Consider the following 17,650-nt stretch of genomic DNA (forward strand, 5'->3'; position numbering starts at 1 on the left):
CACAAGAGGCCAGAGAAACAACGTCAGACGTGACATCACCTCTGCCCGTACCTGTCACGTGACTATCCCGGAAGTCAACAAACTAGACAGCGAAATGTAAAAAAAGAAAAAAAGAAGAAAAAAAGAAGCACTTTACTCCTCTTAACTTCTCCGTTTTCTGTCTTTCGTTTAACGTCAGCCTCACGTATTAAAAGCGACTACTTAAATGAAACCGCATGCCTTACAAATATCAACCGCTGGACGCACTTTGAAGTTGTTATTTAACGTTAACATTAATCAGTTTAATAAATATCTGCGTGAAAATGCAAAGTAATACTCGTCTGTCGAGCGTCAACGTTGTGCTTGTAATGGCCTACGGTAGTCTGGTGAGTTTATTGCGCATTGTTATCAGTAATTTTGATCTAACTGTGTTATAGCTGAGTCAAGTTTAAATGTTTAAACTCACGATGACAACAACCGAAATGTCAGCATAAGACATAAGAAACTGTGGGACTATCAAATGCTGAGGTCGACCCAGAATTTTACATGTAACTTGGCTCATTTTCCAGAGTTTCAGTATGTAAAACCCTTATTTCAAGGAGCTAAACTTACTTGCTATATTCTTATCCATAAACACAAAGTGCTGTCTTTACACATTAAACCAATGCATACAGTAGTTCGTAGAGTTCAAATACCCATTAAAAGACACAGATCAGCACATCAGTGCAACATGTGTTTGTAAACATTTCTCCTTATTTGAACCACTTGACATCATTAAAACATAATTGTTTATCACTTCACCAAATCTGCAATATTGTCAAAACATTGCAATGTATTGAGGTTTTGTTACATTAGTGTATATTGTGTATATTTATCTTTTATGTTTCCAGTATTACTTAAGTGTAGCTTACTGTAAATTAGATGATTGCTGATAACACAGAGTTAGTGATGTATACAAAATAGAAATATGTGAAATACAGTCAAAATAATCATTTCACCTATATTAACAGTAATACAGTATGTTCACTAATAAATAAAAGTTTTTAAAAGGGACCCTATTCTACATTCTTCTGAATACTGATATTTGTGTAATTTTTCAGATTACATGCTTAGGATTTAAAAAAATAATAAAATAAAATTGTACTTTTTGTGGTTTAAATACAGAAAGCACTTGCAAGCATTGGAAAGATAAAAATGTACCTTTGCCTTGAACAACTCTAAGCATTTCTGTATTAATAGCCTGATATACTTATGAGGCCATATTCTATATTCATAAGAGCAAATTTAAAGTTAAGCCCTGTTTTAACATGTTTAACAGGAAACCCAATAATCTATGTAAGCAGCTTTTGCTTCAAATAATGCAAAAAGCAGTTAAACATGCAAATGTATGTAGTAACTAGTAATATTAATATTTCCTTTTGTATTTTTTTTTTCAACTTTTCATTTTGATTTAATTATTTACATAATTTTTTTGTTGTGTTTTTCATTTTATTATTTGGCTCTGTTTATCATCCCCTGGCATCTTGTTCACTACACTTGATTAAAGTAAATAAACAAACAAAAAAATATTGGGGGTTATCTAACTTTTGACTTTCCTCTAGGTGTTTGTTTTGCTGTTCATATTTGTGAAAAGACAAATTATGCGATTTGCCATGAAATCTCGGAGAGGACCACATGTTCCCCTCGGCCACAATGCTCCTAAGGTAACACTCACACCATTATGAACCAGAAGTGTGATCCAACACAGTGTGTTGCTGGTTAACTATAATATTGATAGTGTGGTGTTTCTTGTGTGTGCTGTAGGAGCTGAGACAAGAAATTGAAGCCAAACTGTGCCAGGTTCAGAAAATCCACTTTGAGCCTCGTCTGCTGTCTCCAGATGATGATCGGCTAAAGCAGAGAGAACAGTCTGGTAGGAGACATACAGAAAAACACTTACATCAAACTTGAAAGTATCTACAGCACATGAGTAGTTTTTATGCCAGTGAATGGAGGAGTCTGTGTGTTTGTTGCAGGTTGCTGTGACTACCTGTACAGGATGAGAGCACTGGATGCCGTCAGAGACACTGGTAAGATTAATCCTGACCTTAATCACAGTTTGGATTGCTTTCACCACGACAGAGTATGAATCCCTCCACACTATCACTCTAATACCAGCACTGTCTGTCAGTAGATCTCCCTTTCCGTCAACTGGGAGGAACGTCTACCGCTGTGACGGGGAAAAGATTTCGGACCTGGCTTCTGCAGCTGCGAAATTCCCACTGCATGTTCCGAGACAGCCAAAGCTCTCTCATTGACACTGTGCTGGATGGTTACAATAGAGCACGTCATGGTGCAGAGGTCAGTGTGTGTGTACCACAGACACACTGTCATTAATTCATCTCATCAAACAGTCCAAATTAATAACAAGTAAACTGAATTTAAAAACTTTGAAAAGTCAGACAGATACAGTAAATATGAGAGATTGTAAAAAAAAATATATATATATATAAATGTTATAAATATTTGAACATTTTAAATGTGTTTAAAGACAGATTTTGAAGGGTGAATTGTGTGTGTCCTGCATGTCCTTACTGATGTCCTCATTAATGTCTGTAGGCTTTTGGTGAAGCAGAATTTCTAAAATACCAGGAAGCTCTAACAGAACTGGCCTCTGTGTGAGTAATCACAACTCTTTTCCCCCCCACTGCACTCTCTTACTCCCTCACAGCTTTTCTTTTATGCTAATCCCAACATGGAATGTTAATTATACACCGGGAACAATCTGTTTCTCCCTTCGTCCCTTCAGTGTGAAGTCTCACAGTAGCAGCAGCACTCCGAGCCAGTACCACCAGACCGCAGCAAAAGACTTGACCACCATCACAGAGCCTGCGAGCTCCTCCTCGTCCCCCACCCAAACCACCTACCTCACATCTGCAGCACAGCAGCGCAGCAAGCGGCCAAGAAACTTTATGGAGCTTAAGAACTTCAAAGACAACTACAACACTCTGGACAGTACGTTCTGAAAATATGTAACGTCTGCCTAAAGGAAAGGTCAAGGAGAAGGTAGCAGTGCCGGTGATTAAAGTGCCTATGAGTGGCGACTGCCAGATAGTTACAGAGTGAACACTGCCTTTATATTCTAAACATATTGCCTGGTTACAGTATATTGCATATCAGACTACTGAGACAGTGCTCTTAACCTAAGTGTAGCTTATGCATTTATTCTGTATTATTGCAAGCATGAGTGCTAAATTTGGGTAGACTATAGTAGGGGACTATAGTAAGTAGGGTTGATTTGACCAAAATAAAACTACAGCTATGGGGCTATGCAATGGCATAAGACAATCAGTATTTATTGCACAATGTAAAGGCCTATGCAGACTTGTTAAAATTAATTGTGCGTAAATGTGCTAATAGTTACCAGTGTTAATTGTTACTTCACACACAAAAAAAGCACTGTTAATGCCACTTGTGTTTACATCTATGTGTCTCTGCTGTTCATTTGTTGCAGTGAATTCGACAGCAGGTTTTTTTTTTTGTTAAGCCTTAAACTGGTGTTTTACAGAAGCCATACTTGCTTTAATGAATTTTGATGATTAAGTGCTCTTTTAATTTAATCAATTCTCTCAGTGCAATGTAATTTAACAGTACTCCAGTGCATTAATGCACTGCGTTGATGTGCATTATTACATCTGGGGCAGTCTCTTTTGTGACTTTTGTCTTCTTTTTCTGTTTGAGGTAGTCTGGGCCCCACAAGTCTGAACTGTTTATTTCATTTGGGATAAAGGGTTCCCAGTGAGCCTGAATGATTTTTTTCTGTGAGGTACTTACTGTACAAGTTGCCATCCAAATAAAACTGTGACAGACGAGTGTTGTATGATGTGTTTACACAAGGTCAGTGCAGTTTGCCAACTTGTAGTATACATAGTGTCCAGGAGAGGGCGCCCCCTTCTTAGTATCTACTTAAAGTATCAGTCAAAAGTTGGACTCTTTCTTTCAAATGAATGGGAAGGTGTGTCCAAACTTTTGACTGGTACTGTAAATGTTCTCAAAGGTAAAATGAAGCATTGTATTCATTTTTAGGGATTTTTTTTTATTTTACACTGAGAACCACAAACACAGATAAGAGATTAGAATATACTTCATACAAAATCTCCTCTACAACAGCTGTCTAGAGGTTTTATTTAATATAAATAAATACAAAGGAGAAAGCTGTTAGGCAGAAATCACATCAAAACACATTCATGAATGTTATGTACAAAAACACAGTGAACAGGAACTGAAATGCTTTACAAGAAATATGAAGGATAACAACACTTCTATGAAGCTATTATGTCACCAGATATCTTCACTGCCTCTGACAATGTTGTTTTTCCTTCCGCAGACCCCTTCCTCACATTTTCATAAAGTGCCCGACAGTGGTCTAGGGCTTAAAAAACACATAATTATTATTATTATTTAAAAATGGCTCCACTGGAAGAACAACTTAAATACCTTTTATAGGCTACAGTCAATATTTACACATTAACATCAAAGTGAGCCATGAATGAGTGACTGATGAGTACAAGAACACAGGATTTAGATCATCTGGTTAATGATTTTTTTTTTTACATGAAACTGATCTGTCATGAGAGTGTAGTTAACCATTTTAATACTACATTTCTGTATATGGACTTTATAACAACATAACGGCAAAAGGTCTGCCATCCTGCACTTTGCACAGCAGTTCTGTTTTGATTAAACAATATCAACTCAAAGGTCAAAAAAGTAATCAAAACAGGGCAGGGCAAGAAAACACTTGCATACAATATGAAGTATTACATGCAAAACTTAAAATGCACATCAGCTGAATCAGTATGTTTAATGTATCTACATTAAAGCTGACACACAGTCATTCAAAATGCACACGCACAGACACACAACAAGCCCCAGTGTGTGTGCGTGTGTGTGTGTGTGTGTGTGAGCCAACAAACACCACACAGTTTCCTTCAAGAGTGTACACGGTGCAAATGCTTAGTGTTAGTGTTGTCATTCGAGAAGCTCATAACAAATGGTAGTACAGTGGAGCCGCTGTTTGGTTTCAGTCTGCATTCAAAACAGTTTGGTGGTTCTGAGCTTTTCCCTCCAATAACTGTCTTCTCTCTGCACGGTCGCTTCATGACTTGATCTCGATGACTTTGATGAATGGGAGGGGTTTGTTAGAAGAGTTGGACGGCCTGATTGGTTTACTAAGGAGACAAGAGGAAGAGAGAGAAACAGCATGAAAACAATTCACCGGTATGCAACTTACTGTATGCAGGTGTACGACTAGATTTGGTGGATATTTGAGTGTGAGTGAGTAAATGTGTGTGTTTGCATGTATTGTTTAAGGCCAGGTTTGCAGGTGTATGAATCTGAAGGGTAAAATAAATTACCTGTAGACAATCTGAGGGTTACGCTCTGATGAAAGGTAGGAATTAGACCGTTGCCCTCCCAGGAAGTAGTCCATCTGGTCATGCATCTCTCGGTTCTGCACACACAGGAAGTCACAGGGTCAGTTCACATTATTCCAGTAAAGAAAAAAAAAAAAGGTGTTTCTCACTCCCACTGAAATGTCATAAAAAAAGACATTTTTATGGGAGACAGAAAGCAGCCCTCACCTCAGCCTCTAAGAAAGCTACTTTCTCCTCCAGCTCTTTGATCACGCGGTCCCGCTCCTGGATCACCATGCGAGAGTTCTGGAGCTAAAGACGAGCAAACACACAGTCAAACAGTGAGGCCTGCACAAATATGAACACGGAGATGATGCGTTTACTCTGCAGATTCTCACACATGTGAGTCTCACCTGTTCAATCATGTGTCTGACTTTCCTCTGCTGGCATTTCAGCATGTCGTCCAGATGGTGGATCTTTTCTTTGAGTATAGCCACCTCCTTCTCCAACTGCTCAGTCCTAAAAATACATACAGACAGTTATAAGACACTACCAGTGATTGGATTGTCACTGATTGGGAAAGAATACATTTTTCTGTTTGTTTGTATGTGTATTAGCTGACCTCTGCTCTCCTTTGTGGCCCTCCTCCCTGATCTTGCGTAGTTCTCGGAGTTCTTCCTCGCGGTTGCGGATAGCCTCCCTCAGGGTGGAGCTCTCCTGCTCCATCCCTCCCAGCAGCCTCTGGAGCTCTTCAATGCGCTTGTCTTTCTTCTCGCTGGCTTCTTCTGTGCTCTTCAACTTCTCTTCCTGTTCACTCAGACATTCCCTCAGCCTGCTGCCTTCAGCCTAGAGGACACAGGGAGTTTAGTGCATCCGAAATACAGAGTACATTATTTGTAACAATGCATAATGAATGTAAAAACAAGCTATATGTCTATGCTACCTGCAGCCTGTCTTTCTCCTCCTGGTGTTTCTTCTCTGCATCTTGGAGCTGCGCATATAAGCGCTTACTGACTTCTCTCAGTTTGGTTCTCTCTGCTTCATCATCTGCTTCCTGACAAAGAAAGAATGAAAGGTTAGATCAGCAGATAGATACTTTTATAATGATGTAATGTAAAATCTTGTTTATGTTGAGGAGTGAACAAAGCAAGCCCAGTGGGTGTGGCTGTCATAATAAAGAAAATAGGCGTAGTAATGTGCGTCACTGGAGCGGTTGGATCATGTATTTCTTCCCTACTTCTGCAACACTGCTGTGAGTAAAACGTAGTGTGACTCACAGATAAATGCTATAATTGGTACAAAAACAATTAAACCAAAACACAATGATGTCAGCGCTGATGATTTCGTACAAAACAGTGCTGACATGCAAATAGTAGTGGTTGCTAAAAGTGCGTGGCTCAAAGACAGCAACATAACTATTAAAGGATGAAACATCTGTGGAATGCTGGGAACAATGAGGAGGGACTGAATACAATAACACATGCAGGCAGAGGAACAGTGTGTGCTGGAACAGCCCTCTCGCACATTTTCATACACCCTGGGGTGCTGTAAGCAGATTTACTCTCACTGTCATTTGAATCCTCTCTTTTACTCTATATCACGTATCTGTTTGTCCCCCTGTTTAACTTTACACCTGCTTTCCTTTTGTGCCTCTGGGGTTGAGTGTCAAGCGATCGCTTTACAGGCATCAAATGAACCACACTGGCACACAATGTCCCCACAAGAAAATGCGTGCAAGGTTTGATACGTGCATTGCTCCAGCGTACATATACTGTCTACACACAACCTTGAATAGAGGTTGTTCACATGAGAGGCTGCTCACCTGTTCCTCAGCTTTAGCTCCTCCCTTGGTGGCAGATGAGACACTCTTTTTGAACGGAGTGCTGACCCTCCACCCGTTTGTGTGCGGCTGGAGAGAGAAAAGAAGGAAACGGGCAAGGGAAGAGTGAAAGATGAGGATGAGAGAAGTGGAGGAAATACCATTAAGCATACAGGATGTGACTTAAACAATAGCAAGGGCACAAAGCAGCTCAAAATAGACCTACCTTGGTTTTGGCTGCCATTTGCTCCCTCAGTGACTTCAGGCAATATCTCACCTGTGTGAAATACAAACATAATGGTGAGTTACTGAGATATTATTTTTTAAAATAATAATTCTGTGTGTTTTCAGTAGGTGGAACACATGACACATGACGTTCATCATGAGCAGAGGGAGAACAAGAGAGGAGTGTAAGAGCCATGAGGAACATGCAAATTCTTACATAATCCAGGATTCAGGGTTGAGATACCGTAACATCAATGTGTGTTTGTGTATAAGTGAGACACTCGAGAGTTAGATTCTGCCCAGAGACTGACCTCCTGTATCTGTGAAACTTCATCTGACAGCATCTTCAGGCTCTGCTGATGTCTCTGCTGCTCTTGTTTGCGGGCTTCTAGATACACCTACAACAGAGAGGGACACATGGATGTTTAACTCCAGAGGAATCATGAAAAATAGTCATACATATCATATTTAGAAATAAAAACAAACAAAAAAACAAAACATCAGTCAATGTGCCACACCCACCTTGATGACCTCCACCTGCTCCTCTGTAGATTTCACCGGTTCCTGGGTCAGAGCTGTCCTGTCACTGGCCGGCTGCACAAGTGCGAACGCACGTCCGATTGGCTTGAGAGATTAGAAATCAGAGGAGTTAACAGTGTTGCGAGAGCATGAGAGGATGGGTGTGTACATTTCCAAACATCATAAGCAATTGTGAACATGAATGAGGTCACTGTGCTTTGTTAACACTAGAGGAGGAGTTGGTGCACGTTTCTGATCAATATTGCAAAACAGTATTTGGAAGAACACCAATGAATTCCTGTCATGGATTTAAAACTTAAAATGAAGGTGTCAGGACCATCTGACATGAAAGATGCATTTAAACTGTTTACTGGAAAAACTGAATGCGTCAAAAATAAACTCTTTTCTTCAGTCGTGTCCTGAGTAAATTATTCTCAAGTGTATATGACTGACTATGAGGCTCTATAATCAGGAGGCAAAAACATTTAGCCATAATCACTATGGAGATCTAAAGTATCCCATAAACATCTTGTGCTTCTTTGGAAGTGGTGGACAGACTTGGTTAAAACCATAAGCAGAGAGAGAGAGAGAGAGAGAGAGAGAGAGAGAGAGAGAGAGAGAGAGAGGGAGGGACACGCAGAAGAAGGTGGGGAGATGTTATGTAACTCTGCCGCTCTGGTGGTCCCCTTTTTTTTATATAACTTTGGCGCTGGTTTTGGTTGAACAATGGTTGTGTTGAGAAGTTTTGAGCAGCTCTGTGTAGGAACCACGCCAATGAAAAGCTGATGGTAGCTATGGCATGTTTACATGTTTACATGTGGTTTGTGTCTCTGTATGGTTTGTGTGTAGGAATGCGGCGTGATGCGTGCGTATGTATGTACAGTAGCGCCGAGAAACACACAAATACTGTGAAAATAATCATAAGAAATTGCAGATCATTCTCCCTCATGTCTTACAACAAATATGACCCAGTGTATCCACAAAAAAGATATATTTAAACGTTGCAACATGGTATCTAAAAAAGATTATAGCAGAACTTGATTGAGGCATCAAGTGTCCAAATCATGTATTTAAAACACTGACTGAATTCATGCTACTTTCCATTATTATTCCTTGCTGTTCAAACGTTCAGATTATGTTGATTGTTCTGGTGTAACAGTCTAGATTGTAGGCCAAGTTATCATGTGCAAGAAGTTCTTACCTTGTCCCTGTGCTGCTGCTCTGCGCTCCGAGCTGCCTGGTGCTGGTCGTGCAGTGTGAGCCGCAGTCGCCTGCACCCCTCCTGAAAAAGCCGATGCAGAAAAGGAGAAGATGAAGTGAATCCACAAAGAGACCGTTATGTGATGGAGAGACTGATTGAGCACTATTTTCAGTTGGAGAAAAAAAAAAGAGGAGGAGAGACTGAGTCATACTCACTGGGCGAGACAGAGAAGGAGGGAGAGAAGGGCAGTATCCAGTAAGAAGAGAGGGGTGCAAGCGTCAGAGAAAAAGCAAAAGTTTTTCACAGCTGGACAGAGACAGATTGTTTGATTTAAATTGTGTGCTATGGACGTCATAGGGACTTAGGCGGAAACTCTCCAAATGCTCACAGCCAATTGGAAGAAGTGGCTGGATTTCTGGGAAAGGGGGCAGAAAATGTAATGTCAAGCTAGACGGAACATTTCCATGGCAACAAAATCCCACAGTAGCCATAAACACTCTGGCGCGCGAACAATATGAGAGGGAGGAGTAAGTCAGAGACAAAACAATGCACAGATGCAACACTGGACAAACAAACAGAAAAAAAAGGAAAAAAAGCAAAACACACAGACCTTCTCAGTTTTCCTTTTTTTATTTTTAGATGATTTGTTTTGGAACTTTGCCTTTTTTTATTTGAGAGTTAGTATAGCGAGACAGGAAATAAGGGAAAAGAGGGGGATGTAGTATGCAACAGGGGACCCCAAGCTGGGAATCGAGCTGTGGACGTTGCGGTTTTATGGTATGCACCTTAACCATAACGCAACCAGGATGCCCATTCTCAGTTTTCTTTTAGACTCAGGATAGAAGTCCCTTTAACAGGAAAAGTCTCAGCCAGGATGTGTGTGGGTGTGTGTCCTCCGGCTCAGGGAACCCCCTTATAATTGATACGCAGTGTGTCTGTGTGTGCAAGTATAAGTATGTGGATGTGAGAGAGGAGGTCAAAGACATTATATAACTCACGCTGTTCTGTTTATGTGTCGTTGTGTATTCCCTGTGTTTAAATTTATGTCAACTCTGAGACACAGAACAGGCAAAGAAGGAATGGATGCAATGTTCTGCGGTGGTTAAATACGGCAAACAAACGCACACATGCAACCAATTACATAACTGAAGAGCACAAATCATCACATTCATTGGTGATATATTATATTGCCCATAATTGGTTAGTAAGAAATGAATCTGGTGAAGGATTACCATGTGTGCATTTCTCTATGAGAGTATGGAGTATGCCTGACTGGGTGTGTGTGTATTTTCATTTGTTATTTATCCTCTTGTACAGCCGTATTTGGTTTCGTTGTTTTCCTTTGGTACATAACATGCAGGACAAAAGGTTCAGTATGTTACCTTGCACACCCTGTTTCGGCAGTTGACAAGACAATCTCACCTCAAGGTCCATTTAGTAGCTTCAACTATATCTCTTGATTAGAGCTGCAAGGATTTGTTGACATTTATTTGATTGACAGAAAAATAACCTGCAACTTTTTTTTTTTTTTTTTTTATAAGTGATTAATCGCTTCAGTCATTTTTAAAGTAAAAATGCCAAACATTCCCCAGTTCTAGCCAGTCATTTGTGAGGATTTGCTGCTTTTCTTAGTCTTATGTGATGGTAAATTCAATATTTTTCTATTTTGGACTGTTGGTGGAACAAAACAGGCAATTTGAGGACATCACCTTGGCTTTTAGGAATCTGTGACGGACATTTTTCACAGTTTTTTGGCATTTCATAGACCAAACGATTACTCGGTTAATAGAGAATTTAATCAGCAGATTAATCGATAATGAAAATAAACATCAGTTGCAGCCCTACTTGTGATCTTCGTCAGCAGATGCCCAGTTGTAGGTGGTAAAATTTCCATTTTGAAGTGCTCAAAAAAAGAAGATTTTTACATCTATAATCAGGTGATATACTCAAAAGCTGCAGAACAGCTACTAAAGTGAGATTTGTCAACTGCTGCTTCAAATATCAAGACTGAATTTTTAAGCTTGATTGTTTTGGCAGCTTATGAATGGCATTCAAAGCGAATAAAGGCACTTCTACTGTGTAGAAACCACGATGTCTGATATGCAGAGTGTGCTGGGCATGATGTTAACCAGACAGAGGAAATGAACTGGATTGTGTTGCGTAATGCCATGATAAAGAACGGCGAGATGTTATGAAAGAAAAGCTGTGTAGCATACAGGAGGTCTTTATGATTAACCGGGTATCTGCTCAGGAAGTAGAGTAATGGAAGAACAAGCAGAGAGAAACAGATGAGCCTGAAAAAGCCATGAGAGATCAGAAAAGGAGTAACAAGAACAATACAAGTGGGCAGAGGAAATAACAGATGGTCAGCCACAACAAACAGGACTTAGGAAAATGAAAGCAAAAAATTCCTCTCTTATTCAACATGCTTTCCTCTCAAATTACACCTGAAAGCTCTAATAGGGAAGGAAAAGAGAAGAGGGGGAGAGAAAGGGGAACAGTGGGAGAGTTGTTAAGAAGGAATCCATCATTATACAACTTCTCTGGCCCCTCATAGACAACCAAAGACTCTGCTAATCCTCGCTCTGCCATCAACTATTTACACACTAGCCTCTCTGTCTATTTTCTCTTTCATATCCACACACACAAATGACATCTATATCACCTACAAAGATAACCTGTAATACTAGACTTTCCCGGGGACACAGACAAAGGGACCAGTGGGATGTGCTCATGGACGGTGACGCATGCATGCACACGTACACAGCCGTTCGCGCGCGGGGAAACACACACAAATACATATACACATACACAAAGTACACACTACCTTTATAACAAAGCAGAAATCTGAAACTAAGCACACACAGCGGCCACACTGCTGGGTACACCGACAATGGGCACAAAAGATCACGGGGTACGGCCAGGCTGAAGGGCTTAACGGGTATGAAGACACTTTTGTTTTGGATTTTGGCATCAGGAGGCCTGTAAATCATCTGGGTTAAATTAGCTGAGGGGGGTGACTACCTCCCTGGGAATGCTGCTGATAAACAGAATCTGGGGCAAAAGGAAAGATATTACTTAAAGCTCTACGTGATATATAAAACCACAAAGATTATATGAAGGTGTTCTGATTTCTGAAGTGGTTGTGATAGTAAATCATCCCTCTTGTGCCTCCAGGTGCTGTACCTGCATTCTACAAGCAACTCCTCAAGTGTTTTTGAGTTTGTATGCGTGACTGCACTTCGCCATCCATTAAATCACTCCGTCCCTCTGCTTTCCCAAACCTGCTGCACAGATGTCACTTATGTCGTTAATCCATCTGCGTCGTAAACCTTCTGCCGATGAGGCCCTGAGCCGACAGGTGTGAGCTGACAACACAGGTGCTGCAGGCATCGCTTTGAATGTTTTTACTAGTGCAAAAGTCATACTTCCTTCAATACCGTACTTATATATGGAATAAGGAAGATAAATTTGTTTTTCTAAAAATCCTTTGTCATCATTAGCATAATCTGCCAAACTCCTCTGTGTTTAATGTTGTCTTAACACAAACAGCTGAGCAGGAACTTTGCTGTGGTAAAATACAGTTTAAACTTAGCAAAGCTATGACAGAGACGCAGAAATATTTGATCGAAGAATAAGTAAACAAGACTAAGAATTGTGGCAGGAATGGAATGGGAGGACAAGGTCAAACAACATTTGACTCGCTCATCCTAAGCAGGTACTAGTGAGTTTTAGGTAGAGCTTCAACAATTAGTCAATTAATTGGCAACTATTTTGATCATCATTTTAGTCATTTTTCATGACACAATGCAACATTTTGTTTCACAAAATGGTTGTGTTGAGAAGTTTTCATATCATATATGTTTCATATGTCATATATGATGATAAATTAAATACCTTTGGGTGTAAAATGTTGGCATTTTTCACTATTTTTTGACATTTTATAAACTAGATGATTAATCGATTAATGAAAAAAAGAGCAGATTAATAGATAATGAAAATGATTAGTTTAAAGTATGTCCTCTCTTGATTAAATCATTTAGCATCTAACAGCTCATGTCACTCGATGAGTTGCAGTTTAAAAGGATAGTTAAGTGTTGACTGACTGTGAGTCCTGACTCTTCAGTTAGTCAACAGTCTGTGCAAACTAAAAGGTTAAGTAAACTTAAAGGGAAGAGTCGAGCTGGGGTGTGAAGTGAAACGTTTGTTGGATTGTGTGTGTGTTACCATCATGTGAATACCTGACTAGGTGGACCATGACCGTATACGGCTAGCCTAGGAGCACAGTCCTGAGTCATGAAGTGAGATAGACTTGTCCTATATCAGTGAGTTCCCTCACTGATAAGAGTATATTTTCTACAGAAAATAAGAGAAACTCTGTTTATTTTTCCTTCTCTGTGTTGTGTGTGAAGCAGGTGTGCCCCTCTCGTTCCTCTACATAGATGCATGTATATGTCATGTTTGGCCCATTCCCAGCCAGTGATGTCAGACACTCCTGACTGAGATGATGACTGGGGATAAGGAAAAACGGAGGGAATGTCTGAAGTCACACAACGCAGGGAAACTAAATGTCTGGAGGGATAATTGTGGCATTATTTAAAAAGTGCCTGAGAGGACAGAAAATGGTTTCGGTATATTGCGTCATTATGTTTATGGGAAATTGCACCACAAGTCTCAAATCATTTTATGAATAAAAAGGTTAAATTTGGTCAATTTTTTAAACTTTATAGAACATTTTGTTTCATATCCAGAGCTGGTTGTTCCTCCTCTTTAGTTTCACATCATATCATCTCAATTCCGGGAAACTCACATATCAACAAAACAACACTGAAGGCTTTTCTCTGCTACATCAGGCACATTCCTTCTCCTCATGTATCCTTACAGACGTATCCCTGATTAATAGTAAGGGTGTCAGTTTTATTTATTATCTTTCAAACGTGCACAGTCATTTCTGTATGTTACATGTAGAAGTAAAATACTTTGGCTCCTATATTTAGTCTGACCTGTATAACCATATCAGATATGTAAATACTGTAGCTGTATGATTATTTGACTATGGGATTTGTCTCTGATAAAGACGAATTTGTGTTCTGTATGAAGGTGATGCAAATGTGGTAGCAGCTACGTGTTAAAATGACAACAACATGACAACTTGAATAAACGCTGAGTAAATATGGAGTTTCACATATTGCTTCATGACACATTCTCACACAATTAAATCAGTTCATTAGAAGTGTGATTGGTGCTGCCCTTTGTACACTTTGTACCCTTTTTGGCGGTTGAACTGTTACACAACAGTCACTCTCATTTAAGTCTGGACCTTTAGCATTGACACAGATGTACAATCAGGCTTTTGGATTCTGCACTCGTATCAAAAACTATTAACTACTATAACCATAATCAGTTAGATTTTATTCAACACAATCCTGGCTGAGAGGTTTGTCTCTATTAGAGAAAATAATCTGATATGAGCGCAGCCGATCTGTCTGCTGCCTCTACTATTGAGCTCAGCAGGAGGCAGCTGATAATATGAAAGTGTCTGGTTGCTCCGCAACCTCATAAACCACAGTGCAGGTTAACAGTCTTCTTTTACAGGTGAGGTAAATGATTAAACCATTACTATACAGACAGTGGACAGGGGTAAAGCCTGATGCGTGACTTGGGAAGCTGCTGATCACTCATTAAAAAGTATCAGGCAGTAAAGCATGCACGCAAATCAAAGAAGAGTGCAGTTTAATCCTGTTTAAAACAACTTCACATGCACAGGTGGTGCTCATACTGCACCAGCAAAGCTTTAGTTTCCTGAGCTGCCTTCACTGTCTGTCACAACTGCAACTGTAAGCTCTTAAATGATGTGAGCAGAAGGCACCTGTGACAGGCACAGATGTTAACTTAATACTGAGCTTCTGTCTCTACATCTACAGTATGTGTGCACGGTGGGTCTTGGGAGGTAGGGGGCTAATACTTTAATTACTAGACCAGAGACTTAATTGTAAATACACCACTTAGAACAGATGAGGACACTCAGCCTAAAGATCCATGACAGAATCACAAAATAACACAGAGCCTCCACAAAAGTCCACAAAATTGAGCAGTAAAGAAAAACAATAACTGAAAAAGGACAAACAGATTCAAAAAATTGAGCAAAAAGTGGGAGAAAAAGTAGTTTTTTTCTCTTGGTGTTCTGGTTAATGCATCAATCCATGCATTGCTTATGTTTCCCATAATGCGCCCATAATTGAAATAAACACATTCAAGTCTACTTATAATTAAATAGAAGAAGGAAAAACACCTGTGAATGAATAAGTAACTTACCCCATGTTCTTGGTTTCTGATGTCCTCAAATGTGCACAGACTTCTCGTCACTCCGTTCATCTTTCGTCACTAATATAATAGTAAATACTCCACAGATAAATAAATAAATCAAATGATGAATTAATATATAAAGCTTCCTTCCTCCGTGAAAAGAATTTGTCAATTTCTGTCTGCTGCTCGTCCACGGTAGCTGCTGCTGTTATCAGTCCTCTGACCCGGTGTGTTCATGTGTGTGCTGCTCCTTCCTCTCTGGCTGCCTCTCAGCACACTTTTGTGATCGCGTCACTGTGGGAGTGATCCACGCCTGCCCGCCCACTAGCACACCGAAACAGCCAAATAGGGCACTGTGGGAACAGGGGATTTCTTTACTGGGAGGGTCAGTACACGGCTGGAAGTACCTGCTGGCTCCAGTACGGCAACTTCTGGCACAATAGTTTTCAGGAACTTTACAATGTAACGCGTGACTGTTACTTTAGGTGATGACAATGTTCCCTCGCGCTTGTGTTCACTCCTAATCTGTTAAACAACTGTACAAAATACAAGACGAGTGGAGGATAAGCTTTCCTGGGATTTTAAAGGGTCTGTGTGTAGGATTCAGAGGGGACCGATTGGCAGAAATGGAATATAACATTCAAAAGTATGTTTTCATTAGTGTATAATAATAAAATAAGATGATTTATGGTGTGATGTCATCCACACATAAAGACGATAATAATTGTTTTTAATGTGGTGGTACAGCCAGATGAATACATTGTGTATGTTGGCAAGAAATTGCAGAGCAGTAAACTGACACAATCAATTGTGTATTGGCAGCAGCATTAGCATGTACTGTGTATTGTACTTAACTTTTTCTTGATTGAACATTTAAAGGTGCAGTGTGTAGGATTTAGTGGCATCTAGCAGAACAGACTTGGCAGAAATTGAATATAATATTGACAAGTATATTTTTATTATTGTACAATCACCTGAAAATAAGGATCTTTGTGTTTTTGTTACCTTAGAAGGAGCCCTTTATATCTACATAGGAAGCGAGTCCTCTTCCACAGAGCCCGCCATTTTGCACCACCATATTGCTGCAGTAGCTCAGAACGGACAAACCAAAACACTGGCTCTAGAGAGGGCCTTCTGTGTTTTTCGCAAGGTTTGCAGCCACCGTAGGTTCTCCTACGCGCTTGGAAGGGGAGGATGAGGATGGGTGTGGGGGTAATCAGTTGGTTGCAATCTTCAACCTCACCACCACTTAAACCTACACACGGGTCCTTTAAGGCGTTTCATCAGCTTAACGTCGTGTCAGACTAGCAACAGTAACAATGCAAAACAGTTTCTCAGTGAAAACAAACAGCGTAGGTCAACATGTCCTACAGCATTATTTCCCATTTACAACATCATGATTATTGTGTTATGGTGGTAGCCGCTATAAAGACTAAAACAATTTTATTCAACTGTCCAAAGACAATGTCTTCTAAATGTTGATCAGTGCACAGCTCAGTTTATCCATAAATCATTAACTGTTAGGTGTATCTCCTGACTGAACCTGTTCAAAAAGTGTCTACTAGGCTTACAAAGCAATGGAAAACAACAAGAATTCAATTCAGTGATTTAAGGATTTTTATGGTGTTTTTTCACACGTTTTATTCATCATAAAGTAATTTATATTCAATTTTAACCTCTTATCAGCAAATCACAAATATTGAACTTTACATTACTGCTCCATTTTCCAAAGCATCCTTAAATGTTTTTCAATGTTTTTTCTGAAGTTTAAAGAAGGCCGTACAGTATTAAAATGACTTTGCAGAGACTTGGAGCTTGTTTGAGATAATCTCCCACAGTGGACATCATGCTACTCTTAGTTTTGTTAAAGTTGCCTTACTGTTGTCTGGTTAATACCACACAGACATTTCAGTTCAGTCTGTACTTACAACTGTATTGCCACAAAAGGACAATGCAGCTTTGACAAAAATAAATGCAGACTTGCTCACTGTGACCTATGAAGCCAAGTCTATTTTATTTATAAAGCCCAAAATCTCAACTCGCAAATTTGGCTTCAAGGGTTTTTATTATCTGTACAGCATGACGACCTTTATCCTTACTTCCTCACCCTTGGTTCAGATAAGGGCTCCAAAAAAAACAAACATTTGAAAGTCTTTGAAATCAATTGAAACTGGAATGTAGGGCAAACACATTCAGAAATATAAAACT

At 39.7% G+C, this 17,650-nt stretch overlaps 2 protein-coding genes across 3 annotated transcripts; one reads left to right on the forward strand and one right to left on the reverse strand.

The window, feature by feature from the left end:
- Window positions 1–28: 28 nt before the first annotated feature.
- c8h1orf43 (chromosome 8 C1orf43 homolog) lies at window positions 29–3,828 on the forward strand. Of its 2 annotated transcripts, none has more exons than XM_044358520.1 (7): window positions 29–365; window positions 1,581–1,682; window positions 1,783–1,891; window positions 1,995–2,048; window positions 2,150–2,319; window positions 2,578–2,636; window positions 2,768–3,828. In XM_044358520.1, the coding sequence occupies exons 1-7, from the start codon at window positions 303–305 to the stop codon at window positions 2,982–2,984; spliced, it is 774 nt and encodes a 257-aa protein (XP_044214455.1). In that variant the 5' UTR covers window positions 29–302; the 3' UTR covers window positions 2,985–3,828. The 2 variants fall into 2 exon arrangements, with proteins under 2 accessions (XP_044214455.1, XP_044214456.1); XM_044358521.1 differs by having other exon boundaries at window positions 2,153–2,319.
- Window positions 3,829–4,033: 205 nt separating this feature from the next.
- Window positions 4,034–15,709, reverse strand: tuft1a (tuftelin 1a). The gene is made up of 12 exons (XM_044359655.1): window positions 15,452–15,709; window positions 9,137–9,217; window positions 7,939–8,040; window positions 7,728–7,814; window positions 7,418–7,468; window positions 7,195–7,281; window positions 6,316–6,426; window positions 5,995–6,218; window positions 5,786–5,891; window positions 5,601–5,684; window positions 5,376–5,470; window positions 4,034–5,189 (listed from the first exon to the last, which is right to left on the reverse strand). Exons 1-12 carry the CDS (start codon window positions 15,509–15,511, stop codon window positions 5,117–5,119), a joined length of 1,161 nt encoding a protein of 386 aa, XP_044215590.1. The 5' UTR covers window positions 15,512–15,709; the 3' UTR covers window positions 4,034–5,116.
- Between the last annotated feature and the right edge of the window lie 1,941 nt (window positions 15,710–17,650).

The sequence above is a fragment of the Thunnus albacares genome, chromosome 8 (assembly GCF_914725855.1).
Source record: "Thunnus albacares chromosome 8, fThuAlb1.1, whole genome shotgun sequence".
In the NCBI taxonomy this organism is placed as follows: domain Eukaryota; kingdom Metazoa; phylum Chordata; class Actinopteri; order Scombriformes; family Scombridae; genus Thunnus; species Thunnus albacares.

Excerpts from the sequence above, each read along its gene's own strand:
- c8h1orf43 (XM_044358520.1), top strand. The coding sequence starts at position 303 with ATGCAAAGTAATACTCGTCTGTCGAGCGTCAACGTTGTGCTTGTAATG. Across the intron at positions 2,320-2,577 it reads GAGCACGTCATGGTGCAGAG|GCTTTTGGTGAAGCAGAATT; the intron begins GTCAGTGTGTGT and ends TAATGTCTGTAG. Across the intron at positions 2,637-2,767 it reads CTAACAGAACTGGCCTCTGT|TGTGAAGTCTCACAGTAGCA; the intron begins GTGAGTAATCAC and ends TCGTCCCTTCAG.
- tuft1a (XM_044359655.1), bottom strand. The coding sequence starts at position 15,511 with ATGAACGGAGTGACGAGAAGTCTGTGCACATTTGAGGACATCAGAAAC. Across the intron at positions 8,041-9,136 it reads AGCAGCAGCACAGGGACAAG|CCAATCGGACGTGCGTTCGC; the intron begins GTAAGAACTTCT and ends TAATCTCTCAAG. Across the intron at positions 5,685-5,785 it reads TCAGACACATGATTGAACAG|CTCCAGAACTCTCGCATGGT; the intron begins GTGAGACTCACA and ends GCTCGTCTTTAG.